The 24,608-nt window shown below is 38.1% G+C and overlaps 1 protein-coding gene across 1 annotated transcript; it reads left to right on the top strand.

The window, feature by feature from the left end:
• Nucleotides 1-617: 617 nt before the first annotated feature.
• PRRC1 (proline rich coiled-coil 1) lies at nucleotides 618-23,919 on the top strand. The gene is made up of 8 exons (XM_086479891.1): nucleotides 618-714; nucleotides 5,765-6,151; nucleotides 7,411-7,568; nucleotides 11,414-11,516; nucleotides 16,029-16,192; nucleotides 17,529-17,632; nucleotides 19,890-19,992; nucleotides 23,672-23,919. Exons 1-8 carry the CDS (start codon nucleotides 618-620, stop codon nucleotides 23,879-23,881), a joined length of 1,326 nt encoding a protein of 441 aa, XP_086336017.1. The 3' UTR covers nucleotides 23,882-23,919.
• Nucleotides 23,920-24,608: the final 689 nt, after the last annotated feature.

Raw genomic sequence — 24,608 nt, 5'->3', positions numbered from 1 at the left:
TGCTTGCGCTCAGCTGCGGTGCTGGGGAGCAGCTGCTGAGTGCTTAAGCCCCAGCGGGCTCCACAACTGCTCGGGCAGTCGTGATCTTTCGCTGCAAGGAGGGGGAGGCGCTGACACTCTCTGTCTTGCCTCTTGCCGCGTTTTGCGTCCTGTCGTGCATCAGCAACCAAAATAACAGCTCCTTGTGCGAGTTACTAAAGCTCGATAATGCAGCAAAATACTACCCCGTGGTTACGTTTTTCTTGCAGTGGGATATGAGTTTAGCAATGTGTAAATTACTTCTCTATTACTATTCATCAAGGTTCCACCTGTATATATTGGAAACAGTAACTGGGCATGCACAGTAAGGGTTTTAGAACGAGGCTTGGAGTTTGATGTATTAACACAGTGCTAAAAATAAAGGGAAGATATAAGAGAAATGAGACATACTGGATAATTATGTACTTGAGATCTGTCATTTTTTTCTCTTTTCTGGAGTTGGCATTTGAATTACCTGCTCTGTTCAGGAATGTAAATCACTATGTTGAAGCCTTTACATTCTAATTTAAAACCTTTTCTCTTGTTTCTCAGGATACACTTTTTTTTTTGTCTTTGTAGCTTTTTGTAGCTGAAGGAAAATGATGGAAGAGAGTGGAATAGAGACAACTCCACCTGGCACGCCCCCACCAAGCACAGCAGGGTCTGCTCCTGCCGCTGCTACACCTGTCTCATTAGGTACAGAAACTTCTTCGACAGTTTGGTCACGTTTATTCATGTTTTTTGAAGCACAGCAATTCATTCAAAAACATTGCAATCAGCATAATTACACTGCTGTTCTCCAGACTAATTGGAAGAATTTAAATTGTTTCTTAATCACGGAAGTGTGCTTCTTATCTGACATGCATCTGACATACAGAATATTTTAAACGTTTTTTTATTCTCGAAACTTTTTTATGAAGTCATGTGGATGCGCTTGTGTTTTTTAAGGATGTGGGGCTGGGGAAGTAATAACCTTCTGCACTGCACAGTTAGATGAGCAGCATAGAGGGGAGTTAAAAACAAAAAAAAATTAGAGTCTTGTAGGGGATAGTGGTAAATCTGGATAATCACTTGTTTTTTATGTTGTGGGTGGTAATCAATGCACTTTATTCTGAATACAAAATATGTAATTTTATGACATGCCTGATATAGTTATCTTGAGTCACACCAGTGCAGTGGACTCCAAAGTGGGATGCCCTTACCTCAGGGGATGTGCAAGGCAATCCATTGGGCTGCAGGAGGAAAATATTAGACCTTCCATTTATATTTATTTTTATCTTAAAAATAAGAAAGAAATTAAACTTTACTAATATTTGATATACTGCTTGACACTGGTGTCCTCACTGAGCTGGTGCATATATCAGACATTCCCATGTCCTGAGGGAAGAGGGGGTGTTCCACAATGCAATGGGATTGACAGTGGCACCCTCATTTGTTTGCTCACTCTCATCATATTGCAATTCTGTGCAGTTTGTGTGCTTGCTTAAGTGGGTTTATAGGTTATGTTGTCTAGTTTTAACTGTACTAACCGTCACAAAATGGACAAGTGACTTTGAAAAGATTCCTGCAAAGAGACCATGGATTGAAAATACTGCTGCTAATGTGAGCACAAGCAAACAAGAAAGTGGAAGAGCTGACACTTCTCTCACTCCTGGTATGAGCTCTTTGCTGTTGTTTTGCTCATGGTTTGCTGATTGCCAGCCTTATAATATGGCTAACAAGCTAATCGCATATGGCAAAAAGATGGTTAAAAAAATTCAAAATTTTCAAGAGGACTGTTTGAAATACAAATTTACACCTGCCATTGTTAATAGTGAACCTTGCCCTAAGTGTGTAATGTGGCTTGAGATAGTAGATAAGGGTAGTATGGAGCCACTGTGATTAGCAAGACATCTAAAAACTAAGCAGAACATGAAAACAAACCTCTACAATTTTTTTTTGGTGATATTTCAAGTCATACAGTGCTTAAAAAAATTCAGTAAACTTAATGGTAAATCTTTAGAAGCCTCTTTGGAGATTTCTTACCTAGTAGTGACGACGAAAAACTTTGTACATTGGGGAAACACTTGTTCTTCCTGATATGGTAAAAATGTCTGAAATAATATGTGAAAAACAATATGGTAACAAACTAAAATGCATTTGTCAACAAATACTGTTGGAAGACACATAGAAACCATTGCTGAAGATTTGAAGAAACAAGTATTAGAACAAGTTACACAGTGTGGGAGGTTTGCTATACAGTTGCCTGAAAGTACAGATGCTCCTAACATGTCTCAGCTTAATGTTTTTGCTGAATTCTGGTTCAATGATAAAATACAAAGAACTGCTTTCTTGTCGAATGCTAAAGGAGGGGTGTGCCAGAGAAGATACATCCTCAACTAAATGACTTCTTTAATGAAAGCAATGTTTTTATTAAACTCTGTAAGTGTAACCACTGATGGAGCAGTTGCTTTGAGTAGGATAAAAATGGATTCTAGCATAACGTTGCAGAGGTACCACCACATATGAAATTTATTCACTGTCTCATTCATCAGCAAGCTATTGCAACAAAGAAACTGGAGCCATGGGTGCACAAACTGCTACAAGATGTCATCAATGTGGTTAATGTTATAAAAATGATCTTTAAATGATCTTTAACAATACTTTGTAAGAGATAGGAAGTGACCATGAAGTCTCCCAGATTTGCTGATATTTTCTATGATAAGTGGCTGTCAGCAGTGTTCTACCTAGGATATATATTTTTTTTTTTTAAAAAAAAAGCACTTATAATTTGTCCCTTAAAGGTAAAGGTGATGTTTTAACGAGGACTGGTACAGTAACTGCTTTTTGTAAGAAAATCATGCTTTTGAGCAAGCATATTGAAAATTTATATTTAGAAATGTTTTGTTTGCAATACTGTTGCCAAAAACAGTGCAGATGTCGCGTATAAAAAATGACAGATCTTTACAGATAAAATTGCAAAGAGAGTTTCCTGATCTGTGTAAAGATCTTCCAAAGAGTTTCAGTGGTTTTTAACCCATTTATTAAAAATACTAAAGTGCGACACCTTCTGATTAGTTTGCAAGAACAACAGATTGACATCAGGGAAGATGGAATTTTGCTAGGTGAATTTCAAGAAAAACCTTTGCATAATTTGTGGGTGGGAGTAGAAAATGAATAGCATGATTTAGTAAGCACAGCCAAGAATGCACTTCTTCCATTTGGATCTGTGTGTCTTTGTGAGGTATCTTTTCCAGCTGTGACAGCCTTTAAAAGCAAGTATTGGAATTTAACCTGAACATAGAACTAGGACCTTCAGATTGCTGTATCATGAGGCGTTAGACCAAGATTTAAAAAAAGGCCTCTTCAATCACATTGCTCACACTAAAAAATTATCAACAACTGTATTGTATCGTATGTCAACCATTATTAACACAGTATATTGTTGTATTAGTAGTATATTAATAAAACAATTTTCAGTGGGAGCAGAAAAATTTTTGTACTGTTAATTAAAAAAAAATTTTAAAATTAATTTATCTCCTTTTAAAACGTGTTGTGTATGTTTTGTAATATACATAATATAGTAGCACAGTGGGCACATGTAAATAATTTATAAATAAATACACAGTTGTTGGGGGGGTGCATGCTTAAAAATTTTTTACTGACAGGTGTGCCTGATAAAGTTTGGAGACCACTGCATTAGTGCAACTTGGCATATCGTTTGACTGTCGTTGATATTTGGGCTGAGGCCAGTGAGATGCTTGTAAAGCCTCTCTCCATCGTATTTGAAAGGTCATGGAGGACAGGAGAGGTGCCTCAGGGCTGGAGGATAAGCAGTGTAACTCCAGTCTTCAAGAAGGAGGACTCAGGAAACTACTGGCCAGTTAGCCTCACCTCCATTCCTGGGGAGGTGATGGAACAGCTCATTCTGGTTGTTACCTCCAAGCACATGGAGGAAAAAAAGATTGTCCGGAGTAGTGAAGGGGAAATTATGCTTGACCAATCTGATAGCCTTGACCTTAGTAAGGCCTTTGACATTGTCTCCTGTCACATCCTCATAGGTAAGCTTAGGAAGTGTGGGTTAGATGAGTGAACACTGAGGTGGGTTGAGAACTGGCTGAAGGACTTAGCTCAGAGGATTGTGATGAGTGGTGCTGAGTCCAGCTGGGGGCCTGTAACTAGTGGTGTTCCCCAGGGGTCAGTATTAGGGCCTGTCCTATTCAATATATTCATCAACGACCTAGGTGAAGGGACAGAGTGTATCCTCAGCAAATTTGCTGACGATACAGAGCTGAGAGGAGTGACAGGTAACAGCGGAAGGCTGTGCTGCCATTGAGCAAGATCTGGACAGGCTGGAGAGCTGGGCAGAGAGGAACCTAATGAAGTTTAACAGGGGCAAGTGTCGAGTCCTGCACCTGGGGAGGAATAACCACGTACACCAGTACAGGCTGGGAGTCGACCTCCTGGAGAGCAGCTCTGCAGAGAAAGACCTGGGAGTTCTGGTGGATCAACGGCATGACCATGAGCCAGCAATGTGCCCTTGTGGCCAAGAAGGCCAATGGTGTCCTGGGGTGTATCAAGGAGAGTGTGGCTGGCAGGTCGAGGGAGGTTCTCCTTCCCCTCTACTCTGCCCTGGTGAGCCCACATCTGGAGTACTATGTCTATTTCTGGGCCCCCCAGTTCAAGAGGGACAGGGAGCTACTGGAGAGAGTCCAGTGGAGGGCTACTAAGATGATTAGGGGGCTGGAGCATCTCTCCTACAAGGAAAGGCTGAGACACCTGGGGCTCTTTAGCCTGGAGAAGAGAAGACTGAGAGAGGGCTTATCAACACTTAAAAGGGTGGTGTGACAAGAGGATGGGGCCAGGCTCTTTTCAGTGGTGCCCAGCAACAGGACAAGGGGCAATGGGCACGAACTGGAGCACGGGATGTTCCACTTGAACATGAGGAGGAACTTCTTTACTCTGAGGGAGACAGAGCACTGGAACAGGCTGCCCAGGGAGGTTGTGGAATCTCCTTCTCTGGAGATATTCAGAACCCGTCTAGACACGTTCCTGTGCAACCTGCTCTAGGCTAACCTGCTTTGGTGAGGGAGTTGGATCAGCTGATCTTCAGCGGTCCCTTCCAACTCCTACCGTTCTGTGATCCAACAGCTTACTGCTATCAAAAATGGTAATTTCTGTTTTTCTGACTTAATTTTCTGGCTAAACTTGGTTTAGAGAGAAAAATTGGCTTATCCAAGGATCAGCTGAGGGCCAGACTGAAACAAAGCAGAGGGATTAAGAGACTGGGTGCCAGGGAAGAGAGGGCAGCCTGCTGCTCATCCCATCTCAGAACTCAGCTCTGAATTAACTCCTACCCTCCCAGATATTATGAGCGTATGTTTTGTTCTTAAAGGTGGGCACTTCCTGCATCGTCGTTATTCCTCTTGATTAAGCAGTCACTCAGAAAGAACAGTACTAGCTAGATATTTCTGAGGCAGACTTCATCTGCTATAAATTCGATAGTCAAATGTTGAATCACCTTTTTAAGCTTATGACAAGTAGTGTCATGCGAGAAAAAGATGTGGCTTGGAAGATACTGTCACCAAGTGTTGAGTGCAGTTGGTGGTGTATGCAAACTCAAGCAGAACTAAAATTCATTTTGAAGGGAAAAAAGCAGACCAGGTCAAAACTTACTTGTAAAACATCTGAACAATTATATAACTGAATCTCTGAGATTAAGGCTCAGCATTTTTAAAATTCCTTTTTTCTCTTTTTTTTTTCCTAGCTTTGTCCAGTCCCCTTGCTGCATCAACCATGTCGTCTTCTCCTGCATACTCGCCACCCTTGCCAGCTGGAGTGTCTGGACTTCCTCCTCCTGTGATGACTTCAGCTTCTCTTCCACTTGTGCCTTCTGCAATGGTTTCTACTATTGCACCACCTCTAACTCCTGCCCCACCTCCTGTTGCCCCTTCAGCTTTTAGTACCTCCATGTCCCAGTTCTCTACACCTCCTCCGTTAAGCTCTGCTACTGGCCCTGGCCTTCCTGTACCTCCCACTGGTCCCCCCATTTCAGGATTTTCCATGTCTTCAACCTATGACATTACCAGAGGGCATGCTGGTCGAGCACCACAGAGCCCACTGATGCCGTCATTTTCTGCACCTCCAGTCACAGGTAACTTTTTGTTCATATGCTTTTGTGGTTATGAGGCAGGATGAGAGATCTCCTAGGTGGCTTTTTCCACCACTCTGTAGGGTCCTGCAAGTTCAGCTTCTTTATTATTCCAGGTACACTTAATTAATGTAGCTGCACTCAGAACAAGGGAGAGTAGCCTTTAAAATAGTCATGGTCTAGGGCAGAGAGTCCTCTTTAGTAGAAACTTGCTAGCGTTCAGGCTCACGTTTGAAAGCTTTATGTTTTGTTAACTTGCACAAAAAAAGGCCGGGTGAACATCTCTTTTCTTTGGATCAGAGACTCAATTTCAGCCATTATATTTCCACAGAATGATATGATATCTTAGGCTGTAATCTCATAATTGTCAGGTTTTTGTTCCGAAAAGCTGTCTATAACAAGTTGTCTGTCACATGACACCAGCTTCTATTTTCTTGTTTCCAGCCACTAAATTGCATTAGAACAGCTAAAAATACATACCTTCCATGCAAGCAATTGCTGTAGTTGCTGAACTGATGTCATTTTCTGCTAGTGGAATGGAAACTTGGCTCTTCGACTGCAGTTGGGCCAGGCTTTTTCTGTTATTGGTGATAACTCTTTTAAGTAGACTGTATTAGGAAAATGTCTAAAAAAACCTATGAATTGTTCAGTGTAAGACAAAAATAACTCCTGATTAAGACTAGTGTTGGAAAATCTGTTAAAATAGGCTTGAGTAGTGGGGCAAAGTCTAATGCTTATATTTTCTACTGTTTGAGTTTCTTTTGTTTTCCTTTAAAATATCTAAAGCTATTCATTTGCTTGCTCCTTTTTCTATTGCTACTAACTTCCAGCACTCCAGGTCAGAAAGTTTCCTACTTCTCTCTCATTATGTATGAGAACATTCCTATTTCTTTGTGCAAAGAGCGACACCCATTCCTCTTTTCCCTCTACTGAGGGCTTATGAAAATTTGAATACAGTAAAAAGCACCACTGTTAAACTAACCTGCTAAGAAAAAGAAATCATTGTTTAATTTTATACATAATATACAGGCAATCTGGGTTCTATTAGCAGATATTGTTGAACTCATTTGCAGTAGTTACATCTGCTAGCCTTTAAGAAGCAGAATTGTTCTGAGGCCTTCAAGAAATGAAGTGAATCAGCCCAGTATTCTTCTATTCTTCCTGCTCATTTTCCTGTTAAACAACTGCATGTTGCTACAGTATAACAAATTACATGCAGTAAAATAAATGAACACTTGTGGTTTATTTTTCTCTCCTACTAGGTGTTTTGGCAGATCCTATTACTCAACAAGCAGCTTTCTCATCACCTTTGGCTCCTGGAACTGGTTCTGCAATCACTTTTCCTGAGGAGCGTGAAGACCCCAGAGTATCTGTTGCCCAAGTTGGAGCACCTGCTGGAGGACTGTGGGGGTTTATAAAGGTATGGGGTTTGGTCTGTTACCTTTCAGGAGAAATTGCCATTTTTTAATGACTATGATACAACATACCTGATATTTTAATGTTGCTATAAATCCTGTCTTTTGTCCAGCCACATGTGCAAGGTGACGGTTTTTAGTAGCGGTGTTTGCTGGAACTATGCTTTTGCTCTTCTGTGTAGAAGAGGGAGGACTACACAAATGCAGGTATTTTAGGTTAATTTAGTGCTTGTGACAAGAAGGTATGCATACCTAACAGGTTGTGTCACATGTTCTTAAATCAGGTGGAGCTTTAGAGCCTCTTTAAGCCCTGAAAGCTAATCTTTGCTTCATAGTGACTGGATACAGAAAAAGATAGTCTGTTTTACTTCACCAGAATTCTTTGCATACTCCATTTCTTTATAATTTCCTAATGAACTGAGTTTGATTTCTGTGGAATGCAAGTCCTCCTTGTTCTATAACAAACAAGTCTCTTCAAGGGGAGACAAATAGGTATTTCTTCCACCAAATAACAGTTTACGGAAGAAGTGTCTAACATATTTTGTAGTTTTTTTCTATTCTGCTAGAAGGCATGGAGTATATAATGCAGAACCGATACTCCTTGTGGTGCAATCTAGTCATACAGAGGAAATAAACAGCAACATCCTCTGGTAGAAATTCGTTAGCCCGTAACCTTTTTGGAGCTGTGATAAATGCTACATATAAGTAGCATCATGAAGATTGTGGCAAAAAGATCTAAGAGTAGTGCATGAATGCTGAACCGTCTTCAAGAGCAACACAATTTTCTGTACTGTCTTGTACTAAATGTGAAGGAAAAGTCAAGAAGATTGATGTCCCAGTGGGATTGCAGAGTTTTGGAGGGACTTTCAAGCCTTTTTGAACATAAAAAGCTAGGAGAAAAAGTTGTACGTGGTGTGGCAAACTGAGCCCTCCCTTACTCCAGGAGTACACATCTTGTCAGCAATACAGTCTTAAGAAGCAAAATTAATCCTCTATCAATATGGGGAGAGTAGAGTTGTCATGCTGCCCTTTTCAAGGACAGAAATCTTCTCATGATCATAAAAACACATCTTCTTTCTTCCTTTAAATAATAATGTCCTTCTCTTGGTCATTGTATTCCTCTTAAATATTTACAATAGATGGTAATGTTCCAGAAGAGAACATTTTCTGTTACATGATTTTGTAGCCCTGTTGAAAATACCAGAGCTTACAATTGCAAATTAGTTGAAAAGCCAGTCTCATCCACATTACTGTTGCCTTTATACTGGTAGGATCAAAAGGTGTCCTGTTTCTCTTTATGGAGAAGGTCTATATCATGAACTTGAATAATAAAATCTGAATTTTCGTTGAAGTATTAAGCCTTTCATGTGCTCTGTGTGTTCAGTGACCTCTTTTTGAGAATTTTCTAGGTGGAAGAATGAGGAGTCATTACTTATACTGAAGCCATCAAATTCTTGGTGTGTGTAAGCACACATCAAACTGTTTTTTAAGAAACAGCCAGAATCTGGGAGACTTAACTGGTAATTATTACAGAAATGCATCCTGGATTTCCTGTTGAAGAGCTTACATAGTAGATGCAGCAGTTATCTTTATTTCTGTTCTTGAAGGAGTGGAACTACCCTTTTTCCTCTGGTGTTCCTAAGAAATCATACACCTTTCTTCCAGATTTCCTTCAAGATGAATAGTATTCAAGACTGAGACAATCTGAAATAGACAAATTAATGGTCTAGAATCAAGTGCAACTGTTCAGTTCCTTTGATCTATCAAAGATGGCTGAGCAGTCTCATAGCAGTTCCAAGATTGGTTTCCACATAGCGTATCAGAGGCAAAGTTGGATACTGTTGCAGTCATGGCACCTGACTGCTTGCATATTTGACTTTTTGAACAACGAAGACAACCAGGACCTGAATTTTCCAAAGATTTGTGGTTGCACTCTGCTGATGTGGAATTTTTCCATTTGAGCAATTTGGATTTATGTTGACTTAGAATTGATTCAGTAGAAATTCCAAACGTAACTGCATTATGGTTCACAGTGTTATAATAACTTCATGTTTAGCATTGATATAATACTGTGGATTATTTCTCTCTGCTTCTGCTAGGCTGATGAACATAAAGGTGATTTCCACACATAGAAGGAGCAGCTTCTTGCTGGTCAGGAACCTGATTATCTGCAGGAGATGTACAATGACTTCATGTTAGCTAGGCAGCCAGGCTGCTGATTGGAGAAGTACTGATTGGCTCTGTGTTACTGGAAAGATGCTAGAACTGGAAATTCCTACTTAAAATGTTTCTGAGGTTCTCAAAGCATTCACTCAGTATTTGTTAAAACATCAGACAAACTTCAAATTGTGAGAGAGTTGAAGGAGGAATATAAAATTCCCTGTTCTTGATGGCATCCTGTGGGTACATTACTCAGTGAATGCTACCATTCAGAAAAGGCTTGTGCTATATTCATATGAAACAAGTGGCTACAGCGGGCTGTGGCTTGAAAAAGCTTAATTGTGCTAGAGTGAGTAATGGTTTTGTTTTCTTTATCAAATTCTACAGTCAGGCTTAGTGTTCTGCACAGTGGTGGGAACAGTACCTGAACCCAATAGTGAACTATTTCAACGTGAGGCGTGGGATGAGATAATCATTATTAGTAGCCATGCAATATCTCGGTAGTTGTAGAAGTGTGTTTTGTTTGTTTGTTTGTTTGTTTTCTTTGTTAAGCTTGCTACAAAGAAATAGAAAGCACTCAAAAGGTTGGATGAGGCTTTGAGCAACCTGGTCTAGTGGAAGGTGTCCCTGCCCATGGCAGGGGTGTTGAAACTAGATGATCTTTAAGGTCTCTTCCAACCGAAACCGTTCTATGATTTATAGGAAAGAAGCTTTGCTGAGCAAAATGTATTCTGAGACAACTAAAACTACTCTGATTCTTCAGTTCTCTGAAATACTGTGTAGGTGTATTAAGCAAGCACTTTCCAGAAAAAGTATGTGCACAGTGCTGTCCTGTGTAGTGCTTGTCGTTTAGTGAAACAAATACAAGCATATGCAGTTTTAATATTAGACTGAAAGCATTCTGTTTACGGAAGAAATTTTATAAAATGTTTCTGTAAAATAGTTTCCAGTGCTTTGTCTCTCAGTGATTCAGCATTGGTATCTTTCTTCTTTCACCCTGTGATCTTACCTGAATTTAAATAAACTTTTGACACCAGATACAGACCTTGGTTAAGACTATGTGCAAAACACAGGTCAGTGTTCATGTTTGTATTTCATGAACTTTTAGGTCTGTCAGCCGCTCCACCTATGATTTGGATGAAGAACGTCGAACACATTTCCAGCAATGTTTAGAATCTATTTATAAATTGAGGACTTCCAGCTCAATTGCTCTAGAAGTATTTGTTAGTAATGGGTCATTCAGAAATAGATCCTGTTGTCTTTAAGAAGGTTAGAATACAGACACTCTTAGTGTGAGTTATCGCAGTCTAAATCTAGCTACCTAGTCTGATGATACCTATAATTAGCACTGGGAATCTACAACTTTGCTAAATGCTCAAGGCTTCTTCTTCCAGAATAGGAATAGGTGAAGTGTGTTGCCCACTGTCACTGATGGGTCTGTTTCTGCATTAATGCAGAAGAGGATGGTAAAGATGATATTTGAACTTTATGTTGTAACTGAAAAGTTGTGCACTGAGAGTCATATCCTGTGGTGCTTGTGCTGAGGTGTGAGATGAAGGAGGTGTTACAAAGTGTAAATATGTTAAAACACAAAGAAGCTTAATATTTGGGTTTTGTTTGGTTGGTTTTTAACTGTAACATTCTGAGTTTCTTGGGAAGATAATATGGAAATCTCTTTGCCTAAATTTAGGGTGTAGCTGAGAATCCCGTGGTGAAGTCTGTTCTTGACAAAACCAAACATTCAGTGGAGACCATGATCACAACTCTGGATCCAGGCATGGTTCCATATATCAGTAAGTATTGGTGACAAATTAGTAAGTAATATATGTAAACGTTAGAAAGGTTAGTATAATAGCACGCTACTTTTGCACTTCAAGTTTGTGTATGCAGTGTGTGAATTCAAAGTCACAATATTGTACTGATTTCTCAAGTATATGGTCCAGTGAAACACTCGCTCAGGAGGCTGACTCTTTATATGCGTCTTGAGGTTCTTTTGACTTTTGTATTCTGCTATAGTTCAGATAGTGGCATAGTAATACTCTTTAGTTCAGATTGTGAAAGATGAGGAAGTTATGAAGAAAAAAAAAAAAAACGAAAGAATGAAGAGACCTTATCTGTAATCCCTGAGTTGCATACTGTTTTCTGCCAGTGTCTCTAAGCCTTATGGAATTGAGTTTAAAATACACTGCATGTGTTCTTTTGGATCACCTTCTTAAATACTACTGTGTGAGCTATTTAAAGTTAAAACAAGCTCCAAAGTAGGCATACTCAGAGAGGCATGGGACAGAGGTATTTGCATAGCTTTTGAGGCTTTCTTCTGACTCTCAGCCATTCCACTTTTCTAACCTAATAGTATTTATACTATTTTAGGAGATTTGGCAAACTTGAAGCAGTTACTGAATCATTTAGTTGGAGCATTCAGATTCTAAAATGGTCTAATGAAGTCCGAAGTATTGCTGAGCATTGAGCCTGGAAGTAACAGCATAGCATTTCAATTACAGCTTGAAAATTAATAGGAAGGAGAAATGTTGTGGTATTCACTATTTTTTGTTTTTCTAGAGTACATTGCATGTCACATATAACTGATTTGAGATTTCTACTTCATTAAAGTGGAGAAGCAAAAGACATAATCTGTCCAGAGTGGTGGCTTGGGTTTGGTTTGTGGTGTTTTTTTTTGTTTTGGTTGATTGGTTGGTTAGTTGGTTGGCTTTCTTCCAGCAGTCTAGTAAGCAGTCCTCCTTTTTATTTGTGCCAGTACTGCCCTTTGTCAATGTGTCGGTGAAGCTGGTCAGGACACTGATAAGGCTGAGAAGAAAGTGTTAAGATGTTTTTGCACTTGTGTTTTTCTGAGCTGTTTTTCAGCTGGACCTATTCTGTGATCCAGCTAACTACATTGCTGCACTATTGTACTAATCCAGTGGACAGTAAGTGGAATAAAAGGGGAAGATGACCTGATTATTGAGTAGTATTCTTACATTTAAGGGAAAATATTCTAGCAGCTGACTAGTGAGGAGATAGTGGGATATAACATCAGTGAGGCCAGCCAGCAACCGAGAAACTATTTGAGAGGAGTAGCAGGATTCAGTGCAAAGCTATGGTAAATGTTGATTATGCACAGTTTGCTGAACTGTATTTAAGGTTTCCATTGCAGATGTGACTGTGCCCTTTTAAAATAGGATCTGTCTATGTCAAATGATGGTTTGGATAGTTTGACACAGTGTTCATTGAACAGAATGATGTTACCTAGAGGAGGAAGTAATTCTAACAGAATGCTTTGCTTGTATGCTTCAGTTACAGTAAGTAAATTCAGTGGTTATCTCTAAAGTTATGTTGGAAGAGAAAGCATTTCTATACACCTTGGCCATTAATATGTTGCATTTTTTTTGTGGTGGCAGATTGTGGAAATAGGGCAGAGATTTGTAAACTTAGTATTACATCCTTCTAGAAACGTTTTCCGGATCAACAAAAGCCATGTCCTCCACAAGTGGCTCCGATTCTCTCTGCTCTCTCTCCACTACTGCAATTCTAAACAAATTTCAGATTCCTCATGCCAAAGCCTGAAATTACCAAAGCTTCTGAACGAGGTGGTTGAAATTTTGTGTGTGTGTGTGAAAATGTCATCTGAAGCAAGCACCTGGAATAGAAAATGTATGTCTGTGCAGCAAATAGTCACCTTATAAGCATAAATTTCAATGCTTTTATAGCAAAACACATCAGGGAATCTTTATTTGTATGTGGAACTGTCATTTCGGTTTATAATACAGAAGGTACAATGAAATTTCGTGTTCAGGTGTCAGAGCTTAACTTATTGTGACAGTTCTGCCTCTGAATTTAGCAGGGTCTATCTGATTTTTGTATTTTAGGTTTTGCTGTTTCCATATTACCATGATGTGTGACAGATCTTGTTACAAGTTTTGTGTCTTAATGCATGTAATATCTTTGTTTCCATTCTGTAGTATCTGTGATGAACAAAGATGTTATTTTGATATATGCTGTTCCTTAATACAAAAGAACATAATCTGTATTCTGCTGTTGCAATACACAAACATGGGGCACAGTTACCATTCTTAAGTTACTATGTGGTAGTTTACTAGGTACGTTATGGGTTAGTTTTAGTTGTATTAAAAACTCTTTAACAGTTTTTCTATCCCTGGGTGCTCAAACAAGGCTAATTTCAGCAAAAGCCTGCAGTCAATTTTAAGCATTTGTTAACTTACGTTAACTTGATTTCTATCAAGAAGGAATCAATGAAAAAAGATACTCTCAATTATTTTTTAGTCCTGTTGTTACCCAGTGTTTAAAACAATTGCCCGAAGTTCAGTGAAGTTTGAAGCTGATTTCCATTTCATTTCCGATTCCATTCAGTAAATCAACTGATAAATAAAAAGTTAAAAAATAGCCTAAAGCCCAAATAGAATATTTTACTACTGTTCTGACATCTCTCTGGCAATTCTTCGTGAGAAGAAGACGTTTCCTGTAACTGAGGTCTGCTAAGTAATATGAGCGGAAGAATAAATTGTTCTTTTCTTTAAAATTTAAGCTTTAGGAATTTTACTTGCATCAGGATAAATACTGCAGACTTGTCAGCGAATATATTTAGGTAGAATGTTAGTGTTTAAAGGCAAAACCATTGTGCTCTGTTCTTTTTTCTTTTAAAACGTAGTTTCACGTATTTTTATCCAGTCAGTGGGCCTGGGAAATAACAGGTTAAAAGGCTGTTTCTTCACTAGTTTGCTGCTGTTGTCGTATGAAATGCCATGCTGGATCAAAGAATCACAAAGTGATGAAGGTTCGAAGGTACCCGTGGAGGTCATCTTGTCCAGCCCCTCTCCTTCTGCAGGGCCACCTAGAGCCAGTTGCTCAGGACTTCGTCATGGCAGCTTTTGAATATCGCCAAGGAGGGAGACTCCATCGTTACTCTGGGCAACCTGTGCCAGTGCTCAGTCATCCTCACTATAAAAAAAGGTTTTCCAGATGTTCATATGGAACCTCCTGTGTTTCAGTTTGTGCCCGTTGCCTCTGGTCCTGTCACTGGGCACCACTGGAAAGAATCTGGCTCCATCCTCTTTGCATCCTCCCTTAGGTATTGTTGTGCCTCAGTAAGATCTCCTTGAGCCTTTTCTTCTCCAGGCTGAACATTCCCAGCTCTATCAGTCTTTCCTCATAGAAGAGATGCTCCAGTCCAGTGGTTCATCTGGCTCAATATTCTGTCTTCAGTAGAAGCAACAGGAGATGCTTTATGGTAAATGACAGTAGATCTGGAATGACAGTAGATCTGGTGACTTCTGTAGTACTTTTTCTTGTACTACTCCATCATCCACAGCCATTGGACTAAGGATGACAAGAGGCATGTCCATATCTATTACTTTTAGTGCCTACTTGTCCGTTAATTTGTCCTTTACACTGGTACAATTGCTGGTACAATTTACTTATGCAGCTTTCTCTGATGTAATATTCCATGTTTGGAAAAGGTTTAAGAAGAAAAGAAAGCTTGTCACAGGAGGGACAAGTTTTATGATTTTTTTTTTTGCATAAATCAAAGTTTGACAATAAAAAAGCTCCAGCTATGATAAAGACAGATGTGAGGAATAATAGAGCTCGTAAGTCTTTTGTAGTTATTTTAGACTTATTTTAATTTGTGAATGGTTTTATTTTATTCTAAAAAACCTTGGTGAAAACTCATCCTTCTTTATGGAGAACCGCCATATGGAAATAATTCAGAAATGCTTACGACTTTTGGGTGCCATAGGTATTTAATATCTAAAACCAGGGTAAAACTGTAGGGATGCTGACAGGCAGTAAAATTACACTGAAATTCACAGTCCAAGGACAACTAGAAAGTAATGCAAGCTTTTCTTTTCAAGCTTATGTAATTTGGCAGCTGTTCACTAGATTTTATGAACTGCATCTGTGTTCTTGGTCCCTTTCATAAGGAAGAGTTTGTGTGTCACCCCAGCATTCCTTATCACTTCTCAGAACACCAAAGCATCCTTAGAAATGGATGTCTGAGTTATTCTCCCAAATCCATGAATTGTCCTCTTAAAGGAGTGGTATGCTTTTTTTCAGGTGCTGAACAGCCATCAGTTTCTGTTTGTCTTTCATCCATGATTTACTTAGCTATTCATCTAACGTTTACTTCCTAACTTAAGTTACTTCTGCTTCATGAAAGAACTTTTGTACAGTGCATGAGAAAGAGAAGACCAACTGAAGCATACTCTTAAGATGCAGAATGTATTTGAACTAGTTTATAGTGGGAATGAGGAAAAATACATGCATATATATATATATACACGTGTGTTTTACAGAAACTGGGGGAGAACTGGACATAGTGGTTACTTCTAATAAAGAGGTGAAAGTTGCAGCAATTCGAGATGCCTTTCAAGAAGTCTTTGGAATGGCTATCGTTACTGGAGAGGCTGCACAGTCTAACATCGCACCCCAACCTGTAGGCTATGCTGCAGGTTTAAAAGTAAGTTGATACATAACAGTACTAAAGTACCTCCAGTGCATAGAGAGAGTGTGGAGGCATTCACTCAGAGGAGTCTGAGTTTCCATAAAGGGAAGGTCAATTTGTGGGGTAGGTAAACATTTCCTTTTTTTCTTTTTTTAATTGCCATTTGGATCATTAGATCAGTTTGAAGCTGTTTGGTGAAATAGTTTTGGATGGGTTTTTTTTGCAAACACATTCACAGCAAGTGAAGAATATGTCATCTAGCATACATTGTGATATTACTGTAGTTTCAAAGTATATCAGGCATTTCTTTTTAGTCCGTTACTAGCATGCCATGTTGGAATGTTAGAAATTAAAAGACACTCTTTGAGACTGAGTTGTCTCCCCGCTAATTCTGTAGCTCAAAGATAGTTTGATCAACACTTGTCAGGGATCTTCCCAAACAGATCTATGTTGTTTAAAAAGTAAGAATTCACTGTACAGCCTTGCAAACAGCTGTGCTGGCCCAGAGGAAGGGTTAGCAGAGGTTGTTTCACCTGATTTTAAAAATGTACATGTCCGTCAGGTGTATGTAGGTACAACCACCTCCTTGGCCAATAACTAAAACCCCTGAAAATAACTATTTAGTGTTCTGTTTCTTAAATGTAAGCAAATAATTTACTCATTAAAAGGGAAGTATTTTCTCGTAACTGCTGTGCCAGTGTTCACAGCTGACTAAAGCCTATCCTCACAGGCATATATTAGCTGATGCAATTTTATATTGAGGTGAAGGAGGGTAATGTATATCTTCCCATACCTGTTTAGCTACTGCAGCGTAGTAGTAGTAGTATTCCTGTTACAACTTCAGAGTGATAACAGGTTTGGAGCAAATGATTCCTGCATCTTAGTTGGATAGGTACCACAACAAAGAGTTTCTCTCCCTTCTTGGTCTTACAAAGTTGGTCCAAAGCCCTTAAAGGTTCTAAACCCAACAAATCTTAAGCAACAAAAATGTCAGCATGAGTGACAGGAATATATAGTAATGCTTTAACCAATAGTGAGACTTGCCACCCTTAAAAAGCTAGAAATTATTTGTGTGCTAACCTAGGTCTTTTTCATGGAACAATAAGAAAGTTAAAATATTTAATTAGTTTTGTCATAGTTTTTGTTACTGTTTGGGATTCCATTATGGCTTTTCATGAGTTTTGGGTTTTGTTTTTCTAACACTGAAATAAGAGTCATCTTTTGAAATCTCTCATATTTTCTGTTTAACTTGAAAAGTATGTTCTAGAGTTGTTTTTGCATTTGTCTGTAAGCATTGTACTATGTTGTGATTCAAAGAGAATGTTGTCTGACAGCTTATGTTACCATTTAGGGAGCCCAGGAAAGGATAGACAGCTTGCGTCGGACAGGAGTGATACATGAAAAACAGCCTGCTGTTTCAGTAGAAAATTTCATTGAGGAATTGCTTCCTGACAAGTGAGAACTTTAAATATATTCCTGGGGGGGGGGGGGGGGGGCAGTGGGGCGAAGCTTTGTTGTGTCAAAGGGACCTATAAAGAGTTGCTGGCAGTATCACTCTGAGCAGAAGAAAGAAGTCTGTCTTCAGTACTGCTTTGGCAGACTTGATTTTGATGATGATCAGCTTTTTGTTGAGACTTTAATAAACAAAATCCTTATCAGGTTATTTCAAGATTCACAATATAAAACCAAAATGAAGTTATGCTGAACTGACAAAATTAAGGAGCTGTAAAAACTGGAATTTGGCTAGTAGTTTGCTCACTCTTGTGTGCGCAATCTTCTCTTTCTTTGAAATTGTATTTGGTTCAGAAAGTATCGGGAGATGGTCTGGCATTTGTAGTAATAAGATTTTATCAAATAATATATTATCCATTTTCCTTTCACCGAGTATGTAATTACTACTTTTAATTTGCGCTGCACAGACACAACAGTGGTGTTTTCAAATACATTACAATATGATTTTGTACCATGCTTTTGACAGACAGTCCTTGAAGTAGCTTTATAATTAATTTCCAAAACATTAAGGACAATTCTGTGTTTTTCTTAATGCAAACTTAAATAGTTTTTTCTAATGTTTGCATTTTTGTTCATGTGATGAGCATTGATTTATTTTTTTGACACATACTCTGTGCTTACTCCATTTTTAAGATACGTTTAGTATCTTTATTGGAAGATGGGTGGTGAATTTTCTAAAGTAAATAGAATTAGGAAGTGTTTTGATTTTTGTTAAGCATTTATTTCAGTCTAGTCTGATGTAGATGTTTTATCGTATTTCCACAAAGGAGTAACTGTGACAATGAAATCTCTGTTTCAAATCAATTGCTGTTCTCATCCTTTGAATTTACTCATTCCTAAACTGGAAAATGTTGCTTAAAGTCTCAACATGAAAGAGCTCACCCAGGACTGCCATGTTATTGAAAGGAATGCTAGCTCTCCGTCCGCACATGACAGGCCCCAAGAACATCTTGATCTTTGATATTAGTTACAGTAGAAACTAAAGAGTCTCTTAATGGATACTTTAGTTTTTATTCAGTAGGCAACACTGAAAGCTTCCTTGCATGGTATTACAAAAAAACATTTGAACTATTTTTGCCCTGTTTTTTTTTCTGCAATGAAATGGTAGGCCATGGTGCTAGTAATTGATTAGTTATTATTCTGAAGTAAGCATTGTAGTGTTACAGTTCTAATATGGGGGATGCAGTCAGTGTGTACTGGTATTATTTACCATGTTTATGCATGTCTCAAGGAGAGGAGTTTCCAAGTAACCACCCACCAATACTAAGAGCTCTGCGCCTAACACAAAACAGATCAGTTACTGGTCACAGTTAAACTTCTCATTGTCCATCAGACAGCTGAAGGACACTACTTCCCCTTCCAGTTGCATGTCCTGAATACTATTTACAGAAAAGATTGCAAGACTCTTATGTGTGTTTTACCCTTTAGACTCTAATTCCTTTATTAATTGGATGCAAGTTCTCTTTAACCATGAAGGTTTCTCAGCAGTCTTTCATAGTTGCAAGCGAGGTAGTCCTCTGCAAGGACTGCAAGTGAAGTTCTTCTTCCAGTCTTGCTCTGTAAAATGCTTGGCATGAAGCTTACGTGGCCCAGCAACTCGTTTCTTAAAATTGGAGTCTTGCATTTCTTTTTATGACAACATCCTTGCTTCCTGCGCTTTAAAGAATAGAATGCAATCTGTATGTAGACATGTATATATTATATATAAAACAACAATTACAATAATGTTTTCCTTTTTTAATCCTTTACAATTCTTGGCCTTGATTTTGTGTTTATGCTTTCCCTGGAGTATGTTTCTCCTATGGCAACTCAACTGTAAAATTGTTATAGAAATTGAATACAGTGTGGTAGTGATGATGCATTGCCCTTGGGTTTTATTTGGATTGTGTCAGTATTGTTAGTTTGTTGGCGGGACAGGGAGGAATGATTTAATGTTTTTGCAAGCTAGATAGGGAACCACTTCGGGTGTTGCTTCAGTAGCCTTTACTGCCTGCTACAGCAGGCACCATCTTTTCTGAAAGGTGCAGAAGTACTTCTTTGAATAAATCATTTAAATTATCATTACAGGATTAGACATACCAAAACATCTTCTGATATAGAGCATGAATTATAAATATTTTTTTTTTTAATTCTTTCAAAGCTTGTGTGAAAACTGTACCGTAATAAATATGGCCAAAAAGTAACTTTCACATCATTGCAGGTGGTTTGACATTGGATGTCTCATTATTGAGGATCCAATTCATGGAATTCATCTGGAAGCCTTTACCCAAGCAACACCAGTGCCTTTACAGTATGTTCAGCAGGTGAGTTTTCAGGTTTTTTACCAATCTTGGATTAACAGTTGAGTCATAAGACTTAAGTTTTCATTTCATTTATGATGTCAGTTCTTACTGACAATTGCTCCACTTGAATATTTGAATTTATGAAATGAAGATAAAAACTATTTTTGAATCAAGTTTATGTATTACTGAAAAAATATTTTGGCAGTTGTGGCAAAGCAATTCTTCACCAAGAGTCTCATTCTGCAATACATGGCACTTGAAAGCACTAGTTTTACTTTTCTATTAATGAGGAATAAATATTCCAAGAAGAAATTAACCAAGAGGAAATTAACCACAAAAGAAGTACTTCTCAACAAGAAAATGTAACTTTAATCATTGAAATATTGTCGTCAGTCTGGTTTGGTGGCTCAAAATTGTCGCTCATGAATACTTTGCATAGAGAGAATAAGAATAGTCATTCTTCCTCAGGTGTGGAAGGAGATCTTTGCAGCTTAAGTAATGCTCTAAGCAACTGTACAAAAGAAGTGCAGTAAGCACTCTTACCCATCCAAAGGCTTGCTTTCTTTACCTTAACTTACTGCACATGTGTATTGGAGTTTCACCTAATGCCGACAAAACTGTAATAGTGAAGTGTCTGTGTGCACACATGTACACATTAGCAATTCAGTGAAGTAGCTTACACTTGGTTTAGGCTCCAGTTTATAAACTGGGATTTTACCACTCAATTTTTAATAAAGCTCATAAAGTCTCATTATTTATGTTGTCAATTACCAGCAAACAGACAGCGTACTGTACTGATTGGTATTCTGAAAACTGATTCCTAATAAATAAATAAAGGATAGCGCTTCTTGAGAGCTATAATTGGCCTCAGTTACACCATGAACATGTAGACTCTCACCAAAAAGGCAAGACTGACGTCTTCTTCTGACTGTGCTATTGTGACAAAGATGTAAAATTTCTGAAATGGAAAGTTTTAAATCTTGGAAATACCATGGTTTATCCCATTGAAAGTAACACAGTACTGTGCAGTTCTTTAATACCAGCAATAGAAGTTTTTCATGAGATTGTTTACATTTCTTTGGGCATGTACTGGGAATTACTCCAAACTCCAGTCACTGCAAGTTGCCTGACAGCAGATATGAGTCATACATTGGTCTGAAAATTCTTTTAAAACAAATATTTCCATGAAGAATTTCAAAGCAAAACTGTTTGGGGTTTGATCCTTGGGGGGTTGTTTTTAGAAAACAAATAGTAACTGTTTAATTTTTTTTTTTTTTTTTTTTTTTTGTACTATCGATGCCACCAGAGTGAACATTTGTGGGATTTGGTTTAATTCTTATTTTTCAGAGTTCTTACAACTTTGAAAAGCCAATGAGTGGCAAAAGGAGAAGGGTTGCTCTGCCTCTCTGTAGTTTTCCAGAATGCTTTTCAGAAGAGTGGAGAAAGATGTGAAGCTGCGGGGAAAAAATATTAATTAAGCAGCTACAACTTCATTGACTAGATGATCTTTAAGGGACCCTTCCAACCCAAGCCATTCTATGATGCTATGAAAATAGGCACAGCAATGTGCAGTTGCTACTTAAATAATGGCCACTTTCTCTATAAAGCATTGATATGAACTAAACGATTTTTTTTTAAACATAAAACACAATAGGTGTCTTACATTTTTGTCTCACAGATATTCTCTGTTTTGTCATTTAAGAACTATAATAGCTTAACTTTTTGAGTACTTTTTTCTCAAGGTAAATATATTTTGTAACTTTGAAAAGCAGTTTTTACCTTTTAATAGAAGAAAATGTTCTTGTTTTAACTTTTATGCAACCCATTCAGGGTGTAGCTTGGTGTATAGCATGGATCGAGTGGAACTGTAAGCCTTAGACTTGAATTAGATTTAATTCTACTCTCCTATTGAAAGAAGACTGTTCTTGTATATACATCAACAGCAAAACATAGCTTTGTTTTGTACCTTTAGAGTTAATTTTTTCCTAGTCTCACCATTATATGTTTGAGTCAATTTATGCATAATGTGTGATGGTGAGTCACTGGGCTCTTGATTGTGTGTGTGCACCAGTTGCTACCTTTGTTCCCATTATGTCTTCTAGAATCAGAGTGGTTTTCTTTCAGGGACATGCAAGAAACATATATTTGTATAAAACCAGTTCAATATCTCTAAGCAAAATCTAGACTACGACAGGAAGAAAACCAGCAATTATGTAGTGTATTGCAGACTAAAACAGAAAAGAAATGTGTGTTGGACAGGCAGTGTTATTTGTTATTCACAGTACAAAAGATCTAATAAAGGCAACATTAAAAGCAATTATGTTCCTCAAAATTCTTGCTAGCTATGTGTTTTATTGTTTTGTGTAATGGAAATAGTGGTAAAAACTGTCTGTATAGAATAGATACTGTTTTGTTAAGTTCTTTACCAGTGAGACAGAGTTTTCTGAGCACATAATATGAGACTCATGGCTGTTCATAACTGAATGCTGCTTGATTTGAGGAAGTAAAAAGGTGGATTTGAGGGCTGGTTTTGAGAACCTTTTTCCATCAAAGAGACCAGGCATCATATTGTTTTTTGCTGAGCCAGAAATTGCAACCATGATGTGAAACTACTGGAAGGTTGCTTTTTTTTTCATTTTATTTGACAGTTACTGATTTTTAGCAGTAAAAATACCAAATAATTAATTTATGAAGTTATGTGCAATTGAGGATCGTAATGGAAATATCATAATCAGGTATTCAGTCCCTGCTTGCAGCTGGATGTACTCTTATTTACTTCTTACTGCCAATGTGTTCTGACTAATAAGGAAAATTTCCTGTTCCTTTGCTTAAGAAATCTGCCTTTTATATACCTCTAGATAATAACTAGTTGTTTCAATATTGGAGCAGACTGCATATTCTAACAGTTACATATGCTGCTATATTTGGAAGACAGTAGTTTTAGGAAGGCTGGAACACACTGATGAACTTAGATCTGCTGTACATGCACTGGAAACAAACTCACTTGAGTATTTGTCAAAATAAAATCTGTATGAAGAATTTGGCCCGATGTGCAATGCTGTGAAGAACTGAGTAATACTCAGAACAGTCTTATACTGGCTAAAAGTCTACTGCCCTTCATTGTATGCAATAGTGGCCAGAGGTGTTTGCCTAGGATAAACATCAGACCAGTGATACTTCCCCCACTCTTCACCTTCTACGTCTGACTTCAGGGAAATACTATATGTAATCCCTCTGTGATCTCATACAAATAAGTCAGTCCTCCATTTCTGCCAGGCTCAGCTTTCTTCTTGTATTTGGCTACTTGCCTGGTTCAGAGGGACATTTTAACTGTTTTTAAAATCTTTGGAGGGTAAGAGTCGTCGTATCAATTTGTATTGTTATTGATTCCATCTGTTGATTACTTCAAAAGAGAAAACTACTTCCTGGTAATGGCAGAATGTCTTTAGTCTCTTAAGCATTGCATTTTAGTTTTATACTGTTCAGATGTCATTTGGATCATGATACATGCAAATCCAAACAGTATAATTGGCTTGGCAAATTAAGGGGCAGTCTGAAATTTGGAATCCGATGCCCTTTAATTTACCGTGTAGTCCTGTTGATGTAAGAAAGATTATTTACGAAAGTTGGTAATGGTGGAGATAGAAACAAAACTACTTGTTTCAAACTCTTAATAATCACTTCTCAAAATGTTACACAGGCTAAGAGTCTCACTCCTCAGGACTACAATCTGAGATGGTCAGGCCTGTTGGTGACTGTGGGCGAAGTGCTGGAGAAGAGCATACAGAATGTCAACAGGACTGACTGGCACATGGTATTCACTGGCATGTCCCGTCGACAGATGATCTACAGTGCAGCTAAGGCTCTAGCAGGAATGTACAAACAACACTTACCACCCAGGACTGTTTGAAAGAAGGCTGATCCGTGACACTAAGGAATACTGGTTTTGATTCTAGAGTTGAAGTGAAAGCTACGTGTTCTAATTCTCAGTGAATACAACACAGATTTGTAATCTTAACTGTGAACTGTGTTTCACTTTTTAAGAAGTGAAGGTGATTTCCAATAGTGGAAATTAGCAATTGCAATTTTTAACTACTATATGATTTCCAATATGATTCAACAAAACAAGAAATCAGAACAAACATATATTTATAACTGAGACAAATAGCATTACAGTTTGTAAAGTGGAATGTGCTATTATTTGACACCTTACTAGGCATTTGCTGAGATATTTTAGTTAGTATACTTCTTTTAAAGAAGGGGTTCGTTGTTTATCTGTTTCTGTTATATTGGTAATATAAACATGTTGACAGCATAACATTTATGTTATATATCCATTTCAATCCAGAGAGACTACCTTCTGTATTAGATGTTTTCTTGGCACCTGTCCTTATGTGGTACTTAACACCTTGTAGATTTGATGTCTGTGCATAAGTTCTCAGGAGTGATGCTGAGTAGTTTTTACAACACGTAACAGTGAGCTGCTGAAGAACAACAGAAATCCATGCCCCGTTAGTTGAAATCATTGCTAAATAATTTTGAAATCTCATTTTCCTTACTGCGGGGTTTTTTTTATGTAACAGTAGTTAAGTTCTTGTCCAATTAAAACGCTAGACAAATTCCAAGTTGCTTCAGTG

The sequence above is a fragment of the Leptosomus discolor genome, chromosome Z, assembly GCF_034619465.1.
Source record: "Leptosomus discolor isolate bLepDis1 chromosome Z, bLepDis1.hap2, whole genome shotgun sequence".
Taxonomy (NCBI): Eukaryota; Metazoa; Chordata; class Aves; order Leptosomiformes; family Leptosomidae; genus Leptosomus; species Leptosomus discolor.
This window is presented reverse-complemented; position numbering and strand designations above follow the sequence as displayed.